This window comes from Delphinapterus leucas, chromosome 7 (genome assembly GCF_059928025.1).
Source record: "Delphinapterus leucas isolate spDelLeu-1000000601 "Yukka" chromosome 7, BTC_Dleu_Yukka2, whole genome shotgun sequence".
Taxonomy (NCBI): Eukaryota; Metazoa; Chordata; class Mammalia; order Artiodactyla; family Monodontidae; genus Delphinapterus; species Delphinapterus leucas.
The window spans coordinates 45,817,351-45,831,085 of NC_143135.1; the positions used below are offsets into that span (position 1 = coordinate 45,817,351).

General features: G+C 39.7%; 1 protein-coding gene across 7 annotated transcripts in view; it reads right to left on the minus strand.

Annotated features, from left to right (window-relative positions):
* ZNF143 (zinc finger protein 143) overlaps nucleotides 1-13,735 on the minus strand; it is a 54,374-nt gene that overhangs the window by 25,274 nt on the left and 15,365 nt on the right. For 5 of the 7 annotated variants that reach the window (XM_022563179.2, XM_089915179.1, XM_022563181.3 and 2 more), the window contains 8 exons: nucleotides 13,409-13,501; nucleotides 12,479-12,562; nucleotides 11,863-11,946; nucleotides 9,997-10,193; nucleotides 9,100-9,174; nucleotides 3,829-3,948; nucleotides 2,199-2,274; nucleotides 500-625 (listed from right to left, as the gene is read on the minus strand). In XM_022563179.2, the coding sequence (XP_022418887.1) occupies nucleotides 500-625; nucleotides 2,199-2,274; nucleotides 3,829-3,948; nucleotides 9,100-9,174; nucleotides 9,997-10,193; nucleotides 11,863-11,946; nucleotides 12,479-12,562; nucleotides 13,409-13,501 (855 nt within the window). The remainder of the gene's footprint in view (nucleotides 1-499; nucleotides 626-2,198; nucleotides 2,275-3,828; nucleotides 3,949-9,099; nucleotides 9,175-9,996; nucleotides 10,194-11,862; nucleotides 11,947-12,478; nucleotides 12,563-13,408; nucleotides 13,502-13,735) is intronic. The other 2 variants (XM_022563180.2, XM_089915176.1) reach the window with 2 other exon arrangements.

Sequence of the window (13,735 nt, forward strand, 5' to 3'; positions counted from 1 at the left end):
TACCCTTTAGGAAAAGCAGAGAAGGAATTTAAGGACAGGGGAGATGATCACAAGGAAGTAACAAGCCTTTCTTTCTGTGGGGCTGTGAGGGGGTTCAGACACTTTTTTTAGAAGCAGCTTAATGCAGAAGAAGCAGTACTAAACTGAGAAGTAATTGGGTGCCTTAGGTTCTGGTCTCTGTTGGGCTACTAAGTAGATGTATAATCCTAGGTAAATAAGACTGTTGCTCAGATAATTCCTGAAAACTGAGAGGGTTGGTGGTCTAGGGCCATTGTTAATCTCTTGGAACATGAACCCTTTTGAGAATCTAACAGCGTTACAGGCCCTCATCCTGGAAAGAAGCACACATGCACGAATGGCAAATTGCATGGAGTTTTGGGAGTTTAAGAGAAGCCCTTGACGTTGACTCCCTGAAACGCTTCCAGAAACTACTTCCCCAAGTCCCTTCCTGCAGATTAAGAACTCCTGGCCTAGATATGACATTTCTTCACACCAGTACCTGTATGAGTTCTGATATGTTTTTGTAGATCTCCTGAAGTTTTGAAAGATTTAGTACAATTATCTTCTGAACACCGATATGGCTTTTCTCCTGTATGAGTTCTGACATGACTTTTTAATCCATAACCTTTAAGAAAAATTTAAAAGAAATGTAATTACACAAGACCCCTCTAAGCATGCCCATTGAGATTAAGTTATTGAAAAATATAGTAAACACCAAGGATATAATACTAGGCAAACACAACAGAATAACTATTAAAAAGGTACAAGAGTATGACAACTCAGGACTGTCCTGCTGAAAATTCAATAGTTTCATCTCTGTCTAGAAGAGATTGTGTGCTTCTTTTTTTAAAGTGCCCCAATCTTATTAGATGTTTACAACTCATACCCCAAAATCTTGAAGTAGAATCAAGACATGATACCCGGAGAAAACCATAATTCAAAAAGATACATGCACCCCAATGTTCACTGCAGCACTATTTACAATAGCCAGGATATGGAAGCAACCTAAACGTCCATCAACAGAGGAATGGATAAAGAAGATATGTACATATATACAATGGAATATTACTCAACCATAAAAAAGAACAAAATAATGCCATCTGCAGGAACATGGATGGACCTAGAGATTGCCATACTGAGTGAAGTAAGTCAGACACAGAAAGACAGATATCATATGATATCACTTATATGTGGAATCTAAAAAAAAAGGTACAAATGAACTTATTTACAAAACAGAAGTAGAGTCACGATGTAGAAAACAAACTTACGGTCACCAGGGGATAAGTGGGGGGTGGGAGGGATAAATTGGGAGACTCAGAATGACATATACACACTACTATATATAAAATAACTAATAAGAACCTGTTGCATAGCATAGGGAACTCTACTCAATACTCTGTAATGGCCTATATGGGAAAAGAATCTAAAAAAAAAAAGGGGAGAATGGATATATGAATATGTATAACTGATTCATTTGCTGTACACCTGAAACTATCACAACACTGTAAATCAACTATACTCCAATAAAATTTTTTTAAAAATAAATGAATAAATGGATGAATACAGGAAAAAAACTTATAGAATGTTACAATTAATATTTGTACAGTAAACTGTATGTAAATTTTACCTCAAATAAGAAATGTAAACAAATATTGATATGCATGCTGAACTGTTTATGGTGGTATACTCTAACATTTTTCATTTATATAAATGTTTGTAAATTTTCATAATAAAAAAGAAAAAATCCTGAGAAACAAAACCAAAAAGAATCGTGACATGGAATGAGGAATAGGGTGAAGTCAGGAGGCCTGGCAACGGTCCTGGCCCTCTTGGATGTGTACCTGGGAGGAACCCGTCCCACTGCTAAGCCCCTGTTTCCCATGGTTCCCCCTAAGGTCTGTCCTAATGTTAAACTCTGTGTCAGCTTTAATGCTCGACTTTTGTTTTTCCTGCTAAAAGAAAGCAGAGTGTGGAGTGAAATAACAAACACAGTAGGCAGAAACAGGTCTGAGGAGCAAAATGAGAACACAGAGAGAGAACAGAGCAAGCAGGACAAAATGCAGTAAGGGAGAGATTGGAAAACTAGTCACTGTGTGCCCACGAATTCAGACCAAGGCAAGGGGTCAGTTCCTGCCTCTGACCCGTCTCTGCTTGACCCCCAAGTGGAACCAAGAAACAAAGAAAAATCATGTGTTTACCTGTTGCAAATGCTTTCCCACAGCCTGCATGCTCACACTGATAAGGCCGGTCTCCTGTGTGTGATCGCTCATGCACCTGTTATTAAAACACGGGCATGAGTTTATTTCCTTGAGGCACTCCACAGGTGGATGGTCTCCACAGAGACCTTTTTTATTTCCCCACTGCTGAATTATGTTGTTGCTTGTATGTTATTTTTGAAAAACAAAAGATAACTTCTTTTCTCAAAAACTACAGGTCAATAATTCTCAATATAGACCAAATGTTGTACGTTAAGAAGTACTCATTTTAAATAAGGAACAGGGGACTTCCCTGGTGGCACAGTGGTTAAGAATCCGCCTGCCAATGCAGGGGACACGGCTTCCATCCCTGGTCCGGGAAGATCCCACACGACACAAAGCAACTAAGCCCGTGCACCACAACTACTGAGCCTGCACTCTAGAGCCCGTGAGCCACAACTACTGAAGCCTGCGTGCCACAACTGCTGAGCCCGCATGCTGCAACTACCGAAGCCCACGTGCCTAGAGCCCATGCTCCATAACAAGAGAAGCCACCACAATGAGAAGCCCACTCGCCACAACTAGAGAAAGCCTGTGTGCAGCAACGGAGACCCAACGCAGCCAAAAATAAAAAATATATATATATATAAATTAAAAAATAAGAGGTTCGAGTTTTTCTAGAGTGGTCAAAGGTGTTTGAATGGAACATGTACCTGGTGAGACGCAGGAGTACAAGGAGACGCTACACAACATAAGGCTAAGAGTGTGGAGGCTGCTGGCAGAGGGGCCTCAATCTGAGGCAGGGCTTCACTGCTGACTAGTGGTGTGGCCATGGCACTTGCCTTCTCTCAGCCTCAAAGTCCCCTCTGTAAAGTGGGGACATAATAGTACCTACGATAGAGGGCTGCTGTGACAAATGAATACTCATGACAATGGCCAACATTTACTGAACCTTTACCACATGCCAGGCCATTCTCTTCAGTACTTTACATGTACGGAATTAAATAACTTAATTCTCACAACCACTCATTGAGGGAGGTACTTTTATCATCCAATATTATAGATAAGGAAAATGAGGTACTTAAGAGGTCAAGTAACATGTAAACACTGATAAGTAGTGGAGATGGGCTCTAGGGATGTTATTCCAAATATGCTAAATGCACACTTCCTGACACATTGTGAGTTATTCAATAAATGTTAGCTATTATTTTTATGGGTCATGGTATGTTGTGTTTAGCTGCAATCAAAATACCTGGCCTATGTATTTGACAGACAGGACAAATTAACACCAACTTTCACTACGTTTCAGCAAATCACTGTTAACGGAATGATTACACATATATCTCCCATGTAATTACATAAATTTTACATTTGAGAAAAATGTATTCAAATATGTAGAGTACCCCTATCATGTGTCACATAGTATGCTGGACCTGAGGGAGCCAGAGATGAAAAAAGCATAGTCCAAGCCCTCAAAGAGTTCAGTTTCTAAAATCTGCAGAGGCTTTTGTATGAGTGTATTTGTATCTTGATAAGTGGGGGAGAACAATGGTGTTTGAATACTACAAACACATTATATTGGCATTTAATGCCCTATTCTCATAACTAGACACAGCCTTTCCTTCATATATACCTTAAGATGATGAGCTGTTGTATATAATTTTCCACATCCGTCATAGCCACATCGAAAGGCCTTCTCTCCACTCTGTTGAGACTTAGCAGTTACTCTTGTTGCATGTCCTTGTAAGACAATCTAGATGAAACGAAAAGTATGATTTAAATTATTTATACAGAAATAAAGTAGATGAAATTACAATTTTCAGGATAAAAAAGATAAAACTGTAATGTGGTTTTCCAGACTCAGGTCATCATTTTATGAAGATTCTATCATGCTGAGCCAGTTAGGTTAATTCTGTTCCATGGCTGAAGTCAGCAGCTCTGGAAGAAGTCAAAAGGAGATCCACAAGGGGGCATAGTCAGCGCTCACAGGTCGATTCCCACTCTAGAAAAGTCAAGCCAGGGAGCATCCATCAATGCATTATATGCAGATGTTCCTTGACATACTCCAGGGAATTAAGTGTGTGTGTGTGTATATATATATATATATATGTATATGTATATATATATATATTTATAATGTATATATGTATTTTAGGACATATGTTCTAAACAATGTAAAAATCAATTTCAAAAGCAAAGGAAAAGAGGGGGTTAGGTCATTTGAGTCGCCTGTGGGAGACATTACGATCCATATGATCCTAGTCTATACTTACATAGTGTTAAGTAGAAGATCACTTCTCTGGAACTCAACACAAGACTTTAAACAACTGCACTGATGTTAGAGGTTTTTTAAAGATTATAACCTATTTTAGAAATTGAGGTACCATGAAAATTGAAGAATAACTTTCTACTCTGTGGGCATGTGGTGATGGTGCTGCCACATCCTATCTGTGCAGATTGTCATACTTGGCTCAAAAATGACTCTGGGACTTCGCTGGTGGCGCAGTGGTTAAAAATCCGCCTGCCAATGCAGGGGACACGGGTTCGAGCCCTGGTCCAGGAAGATCCCACATGCCGTGGAGCAACTAAGCCTGTGCACCACAACTACTGAGCCTGAGCTCTAGAGCCGTGAGCCACAACTACTGAGCCCATGCACCTAGAGCCCATGCTCCACAATAAGAGAAGCCACCACAATGAGAAGCACGTGCACTGCGACCAAGGGTAGCACCCGCTCACCACAAGTAGAGAAAGCCTGCGCAGCAACGAAGACCCAATGCAGCCAAAAATAAATAAATAAAAATAAATTGTTTAAAAAAACTGCCAAGCCAAAGGACTTTGATCTCCAATGTAAATAAAATTAGTTTTTAATGAAGTCAAAACTAATGGAAACCATGAAAAAGGACCTTGGATTCTAACAGAACATGTAAAGCATCAACAATGCTGCATGATGCTAACACGTTTACAAATTACATTCTCATGTGTTACCTAAAATATTAATCAAATGAAACTCTCATTTGGTTTTCATAGCCCCACGAGATGGGTAAGGCAAAGATTATTGTTCTCATTTAGTTAATAAGTCTCAGATCCAGAGAAATTAAGTAATTTGCCCACAGTCACACAGATACTACATAGCAGAATGGAAGCTCGACTGAGATGTTTTTATTACAAATTACATGTTACTTTAATAGCACGCTGTTCTGCTTAACTAAGGGTGGTGTAGCTGAAGGGCAATGACAACAGTCATAGCCTCCCTGAAACACACATATCCCATCATCCTTATGGTTCTTACAACTGAACACATGGGCAACCTTAAACAGACTACTTCAGATGAGTGTTTTCAAATTCGGTACTACTGGGGCTTCCCTGGTGGCGCAGTGGTTGAGAGTCCACCTGCCGATGCAGGTGACACAGGTTTGTGCCCCGGTCCGGGAAGATCCCACATGCCGCGGAGCAGCTGGGCCCGTGAGCCATGGCCGCTGAGCCTGCATGTCCAGAGCCTGTGCTCCGCAACGGGAGAGGCCACAACAGTGAGAGGCCCGCGTACCACCAAAAAAACAAAACAAAACAAAACAAATTCGGTACTGCTGACATTTTGAACAGAATAATTCTTTGTTGTAGTGGGGCTGTTCTATGCCTTGCAGGACATCTACCCAGAATATGTCCCCAATTGTGACGACCAAACTTGTCTTCAGACACTGCCAAATGTCCCCCAGGGGGCAAAACTGCCTTCCCACGAGCGCATTAAGTTTTAGATACTCTAGGTCTTTCTTGTTCTATGAAATCTGGTTTCAAGTAAGAGATCAGCTCAGCAGCACAACTAGTATGCTTATGTTATAGATGAAAGAAAAAGCTCTAAACTGTAAGCATCACAATGAAAAAAAAATCTAAAGCTTTGAAACAAGACTGTAAAAAAAATCTATCGCATTAGGTATAGACCTCCTTACTTCAAAGTTCAGCCAGACACAGAGTTACAACTTCTTAAGCAACTCTGGCAGAAGTAGGATGAGTACTAAGAGACAAACCAAGATGTTACAGGTCCTGCTTATTTGCAGCAGTTCTTCTGGGATATTTTGACTTTTTAATACCATGTATTGGGTCCTCAACCTCAACTATGGTACTCAATTGTTTTGGAGGATAGAAGATTCAGAAACTTCTGGTCTAGCACTTAATGAAGAGAAATATGAGTCACAAATACAAGCCACATATATAATTTTTTTTTTTGGCCGTGGTGGGTCTTCGTTGCTGCGCACAGGCTTTCTCTAGCTGCGGCGAGCAGCGGCTACTCTTCGTTGCGGTGCGCAGCCTTCTCATTGAGGTGGTTTCTCTTGTTGTGGCTCGCGAGCTCTAGGCACGCAGGCTTTAGTAGTTGTGCACGGGCTTAGCTGCTCCGTGGCATGCGGGATCTTCCCAGGGATGGAACCTGTGTCCCCTGCACCGGCAGGCAGATTGTTAACCACTGCACCACCAGGGAAGTCCCCACATATATAATTTAAAATGTTCTAGTAACTACATTTTAAAAGGAAAAAGAAACAGGTGAAATTAATTTTAGTAATTATTTTATTTTACCTAGTATGTCCAAAATATTATCATTTCAACATGTAATCAACAGGAGACATTATTAATGAGATATTTTACATTCTTTTTTTTTTTTTTTTTTTTTTTTTTGCTGTATGCGGGCCTCTCACTGTTGTGGCCTCTCCCGTTGCGGAGCATAGGCTCTGGATGCGCAGGCTCAGCGGCCATGCCTCACAGGCGCAGCCGCTCCGTGGCATGTGGGATCTTCCCGTACCAGGGCACAAACCCGCGTCCCCTGCATCGGCAGGTGGACTCTCAACCACTGTGCCACCAGGGAAGCCCTACATTCTTATTTTCATTGTAAGTCTTTTAACTCTGGTATGTATTTTACACTCACGGCACATGCCAATTCTGACTAGTCACATTTCAAGTGCTCAGTAGCGACAACATTTTGGACAGCATAGATCTAGTCTGTAAGGAGAGGTACAAGGAAAAGGAGAAAAAGCTACAGTCAGAACAAAAATCCTATTCAACTTTCTTCATTTTCTTTGTCTATTGGCACAAACACCAAATGGTTATATATCTGCAGATAAAGAGTAAGCGTGCTTTTTACGACATTCTGTTTCAGCAGTTCTGAATTCCTAGTATGTTTCTGGGTGCAGAAATTAATTACTGATCGTAATAGAATTTTATGCTAATAGTATAATGTTATAATACGGACCAATGGTAAATTCACTCATTTTTTGTAAGACCTATTCTAGTTTATTACAAGTGTAGTTACAACTGTCTTTCTTTAAAAATATTCTATTATTTAAAAACTTAATTGTTAGTCACCAATAAGAGACAGAACCCTATTGGGCCACTCCAAGGCACTGACCTACATCTCTTGTATATATTTACACTGTGTTTGCATTTTAGTAGAGTTTGACTTTGATAGATTTGACATACTGCAGTATAAAAAATATTAAAGTCTCATTTTATGAATTCAGACTTGAAAATTTTGCCAAGAATCATGTAGTTTCAAAGCTGGTGGGCTTAATGATTTACAAACTGTGTTTATATTACTGCTACTTCATGGCATCACTTCAGTGATAAATAGAAATACTGGCTATCCAGCAATGTTTAAAAGCATCAAATTTTTACCAGTGATTTCTTTTATTATTATTTTATTTATTTATTTTTTGCAGTACGCGGGCCTCTCACTGTTGTGGCCTCTCCCGTTGTGGAGCACAGGCTCCGGACACGCAGGCTCAGTGACCATGGCTTATGGGCCTAGGCGCTCCGCGGCATGTGGGATCTTCCCGGACCGGGGCACGAACCCGCGTCTCTTGCATCGGCAGGCGGACTCTCAACCACTGTGCCACCAGGGAAGCCCTCTTTTATTATTTATTATTATTATAAATATAAAATCTTCTTGATAACCCCCAACAGTACTACTCAATGGCATTAAGTGGTGATGCTAATGCTCAAGTTAAAAAGTATTGCCTGAAGCAATAACTTTAGGAGTTAAAAATGATAAAACACTTGGAAGACTGCAAAAAACTATGAGGGAGCAGTCAGCCAAATACTAGAGATAATTGCTGAGAAAAAAAGGAGCAGCATTAAAGCAGTAATATACTACAGTGATTATATAAGCTCCAAGAACATCCACCCACACAAACACCAACCCCTCAAACAAACACAAAAACACATAATTCATAACAGAGTCTTGAAATTTGACTTGTAGATCTCCCAGAATGCATCTGTGACTACTCTGTACTTAACTACAAACCTTGGCGAGGCTCTGCAGCTCTAGGCTGTTATTTGGGTAAGGGATAGCCAAGGACTGGACCCAAGGTGAGCATCTGAATCAAGGGCAGCGAACCCGTGGCCATCTGCAGCCCAGGAAGGAGTCTGGTAGAAGCAGTAAAAACAGCTTTGCCCAGAAGGAACAATGACAATTAGCTAGACTGGACCTTCTCTCCAGAAGTTGAAAAGGAAAGTATGGAGGGAATCAGTTGTAAACAGAAGAAACAAAAACATATACAAAACAAAGTAGCAAGGGTTAGTCAGTCACAGTAAGGGTGAAGGCCCAGAAAAAGGATCCACAAGCTGCCGAGGGTGGGGCAGACAGAAGACCGCCTGGTCTCCAAAACTGCTTTGGACTCCAGAACACAAGCTTCATCTGGATCTCTGTGATATTTCTATTTCTTTAGTGCCACTTTCATCCATATAATGAATTCTGAGACCTGAGGAGGTAATCTGAGAAAGCTGCTGCCTAATGCATACACTGTTTTTCTGAATTGGTAAGATATTCCTAGGGAGGTAGTGAGTTCTTGCTTTCATCCCTAGAAGGGCTCAGAAATGCTAAGAGAAAGAGATTCTAATATAAAAAAGTAGCCTTACATACCTGCATTTTTTTCTCTTGCTCATTTTCTCCAATCATTCCTGAACCTGTCACGCTTTCACTTCCATCAATGGACACCTACAGGAATAAAATAAAGCTTAAAAAAATTTTCACATATTGATAACTGTTTAGGCTGGGAGATAAGTACATGGGTACATTATCATTTATTTCTGTGTGTGTTTGAAAATTTCCATTATAAAAAATGGGGGAAAAACCTTTTAAATTATATAAATGATATAATTTCAATGCAGGGAAAAAAACACAGCCCTTTTGAGGTAAAACTTAATTGAGGGGCTTCTCCGATGGCGCAGTGGTTGAGAGTCCACCTGCCGATTTGAGGGGCTTCTCCGGTGGCGCAGTGGTTGAGAGTCCACCTGCCGATGCAGGGGACACAGGTTCGTGCCCCGGTCCGGGAAGATCCCACATGCCGCGGAGCGGCTGGGCCCGTGAGCCATGGCCGCTGAGCCTGCGCGTCCGGAGCCTGTGCTCCGCAGCAGGAGAGGCCACAACAGTGAGAGGCCCGTGTACCGCAAAAAAAAAAAAAACTTAATTGAGATTTTCCTTCACCTTTTCCAAACTCTAGTTTCTACTTTATAATTCATAAGCAGTTCCATCTATACCTCATTGTTTCTTTTATGGCACTCATACTTGAGTATATCTTTGTGTGAATTACCTGCCACCCATTTCTCTTCTATAAGCTTTTACTCCATTCCTTTTTTTGTCTTCAAATGTTTCTTTCTACCCTTCACTTCTTTTAAGATAAATGCTGATCTTCTCCTTGATGCTGTCTGATTTTGACTCTGAATTCCTAGTTTCTTGTTTTTTTTTTGCTTTCTTTTCTTTTAGTGAAAGATAAAGAAGCTGTATCTGGGATGTTCTTCACATTGTAAAATGCTGTACCTTTGCTGCATACTGTTCCAAAGCACTGATGGTGTCGGGATCAATCGTGGCATCCCCAGTGTGTAGACCTGCCACTGTCCCATCAGCCTGAATTGCCAAAATGGTGTCAGACTGTGGGACTTGCACTGCATGATGGATGTAAGCTGTGGTGCCGTCTTCCAGCTGAACTGCCTGTAATGCACTCTGGTCATAACTATCTGAGGGAGTAGAAGAGAATGGCATTAAATTAAAGGTAGTCTGATAAACAGTTACATATTTAAAGGAAGAAGGGAATGAACTTTTATCGAATATTTACTATGAGCAGGGCCCATGTGCTTTACATATGTTATTTCATTCAATCTTCACAATGATTCTGTGAGGCAGGTATATTTACCACCTTATTGTACGAATGGGAAACTGAGGCTTGAGGAAGTAAAGTCACTTTCCTTAGGACCCAGGAAATAAAAAAAACTAACAATTAACAGTTAAATATCAGTATGCAGGGCTTCCCTGGTGGCGCAGTGGTTAAGAATCCACCTGCAAATGCAGAGGACATGGGTTTGAGCCCTGGTCCAAGAAGATCCCACATGCCACAGAGCAACTAAGCCCGTGCGCCACAACTACTAAGCCTGCGCTCTAGGGCCCGTGAGCCACAACTACTGAGGCCCGTGTGCCACAACTACTGAAGCCTGCGCGCCTAGAGCCCGTGCTCCGCAACAAGAGAAGACACCACAATGAGAAGCCCGTGCACTGCAACAAAGAGTACTCCCGCTCTCCAAAACTAGAGAAAGCCCACATGCAGCAATGAAGACCCAATGCAGAAATCAATCAATCAATAAATTTATTTAAATAAAAAAGGAGTACTAAAAAAAAAAAAATCAGTATGCAGAGAAACCAGGATCTGAACTCATGTCAGTATGACTCCATGGTTTTTTCCCCCTTCTAAATAACCATACTAAGAAACATACAGCATTGTGAAATAATAAATCTAGCCAATTACAGTGAACCTGTGATCAACTCCCACTGCTAAGGAAAAAAAATTTTCAGAGTTTACTTTTCTCAACTTTAAATAAATTTATTTACAAATTCAAATATTCTATATTTTTAAAAATTTCTTCCTTTGGTTTCACAACTAAATATAGTCTCTTAAAACATTTACAGTCATTCTATAATAAAGTATTTTATAAAGTAATAACAATAGCTAATATTTATTGAGCATTTACTATGTGACAAATATTGTTCCAAGTGCTCTACATGTTTGTACATTTTGTCTTCACAACTACCCTATGATGTGGATACTTATCATAATCCTCATTTCAGATGATGAAATTGAAGCACAAAAAGGTTAAATAATTTGCTCAGGGGCACACAGCTAAAAGACAGCAGACCCAGATTTGAACCCAGATAGTCTGGCTACAGAGCTGTGCTCATTGCTCCTATGCATTCCACCTCAAACCCCTGGTCCTCCCTACACAAAGCTAATAAACATGAACATTTTGCCATGTTTGCTTCAGATAGTTTTAAAATTTTTATTTAGTTTTAAAGACCAACACAAGGGGCAAAGGACCTTGCTAAAGACATTATATTTAAAAGGAAGAAAAAAATCAACAATTTAACTTTCAAGTGTTTAATTTCATATTTTAAAGGCAGCCTCTAGTTAAAGTCTTTCAGAGACCAGGGGTTTGCTATTTCAACCTGTTACTGGACAACTCAAATTGTTAGAAAGTTTTCCCTTAGACTGTGCCAAAATCTACCATCTTATATTTGAGAGAACAAGCACAATCCTTCTTTTACATGACAACAGCATTTCTGCAACTAAAGGCAGGTCTTATTTTTCCCACACCCTACCTCCCCCTTATTTTATTCAAATGTTCAAAGCTAATTTACCTTTGGAGGTATGGTGAATAAATGCTGTAGTTCCATCTTCTAACTGCACTGCTTGCCCATCCTCTAAACGCAAACTGTCCCCTGCTCAAGAACAACGTTTACATTTAGATCCCATATTTTCCAAGCATATTCTGATAACTCAACAACAACAGAGTCAATAAACCATTAAACACATCATACAAACCTACACTTCCTTTATGGATCCTTCAACATTTAAATAATTTCAGCAAAGCTGCTCTGAATAAGTGTTTAAAGGTAAAAAGATATTAGAATACCTGTTTTAGGAATATTTACCAGGGGATAGGAGAATTGAAAGAAAGAAAAAAAAGAAAATGAGAAGGCGTGTAGGATTTATCTCAAATAATAGAAATATTCACTTAGAACTCTTGCCCATTTATCTCCAGAGTAAAGTCTAGTAATTTCTTTTCCATTAACTCCGAGAGAAAATCTCAATTAAGTTAAAATGGTCTTTAGATCCTCTCTTTGACATCTACCTATCTCCCCTTTCAGAAGGAGACCTAGAGATCAGGACTAAGTTTAAGTAGTAAGAGGCAGTTGGAGGCAGCAAATACTGAAGTATGAAAATCAGAAGGGTAAGTAAATATCAAATACTTACTACTTTTAGGTATGGGTACATGTTGAACATAGGCAGCAGAACCATCCTCCAACTGAATGACCTGACCATCTATGAGTTTCCCATCTAGAACAAACAATTTAAGCCAATAAATTAGCACAAGCAAAAATTTTAAACTTTATACAATTTCAAAATGATATCAACTATAAAAACATACACTACTTAAGATCATGTTCATCTTGATTCTTCCCTCAATGTTCTGAGGCAATTCAATAACACATCCAGTGATCCTACAGAAAGCAGAAAATCCTCCCTCAGCCATCCTTTCTCCCCTCCGATTTTCAATTAGACAAGTTCAAGAGGAAGAGTGGCTCATCTGAGCAAGCTACATGGGTCAAACCTCTATATACCTTTCAGAGCCACTTAGGAATCGTGACCCTGACCCCAGCGAAGCTGAAACTGGGAAGATAGAAAGATGTATCAGTGCACATGAGGCCAGCTGTCATTCTCATCCCTGGGGGCTACAAGTCCTTTGACTATGTATACATATGCTCAGTAGCTTTCCAAAAAAGCAAGGAATTTGAGAACTGGGCTATTTCTTGGAGCAAAGTAAACACTGATTTAGAAACAATGTTATAAAAGCAAAACCAAATGTCTACTTTTACGCATATTTTGTAAAAACATTAAATAATAATTTAAAGGGAAAAAGTGAGAAAGGTCTTACTAAAAATAGGTCAGGGACACTACCCCCTCCCCTCTTCCTCACTAATTCTGATACCCCAGAGTATCTTCCAAATATCTCAAAAGGTGTCCTCAAATTATCAAAACAAAATTTAAGTTAAACTGAAATTACTACCATATGTAGTACAGTGTCTGTAGAAGGGATTGGGAAGTGGTATAACTGCTAGGTGTTCCAACTCTGAGGTTATGAATTGCTGGTAATAACCAGTGGGCTGTATATGAGGCACATACCTTTAGAATTGTGTTGTATATAAGCAGTAGAACCATCTGCAAGTGTTACTGCTTGCAGGCTTACGCCTTCCATATTTTCTAAATTGTCACCATCTATTATAAAAAAAAAAGTTATTTTCTTTAGGTAACTATCATATGTGTGTGCTGTTTAATTTTTTAAAAAATAAAATTTAGTCAAAAGGCAGATTGCTTAACTTAGACTCAAATGGGATTTCTTATAGCATTTACAAAAAATATTTCTACACCCTACAATACCAGCATCCATACCAGGGTAAAAATGCTCATAAAAAGGCTTAGCTTTGTGTTGCCTTTAGCTAAAGGAGGAGG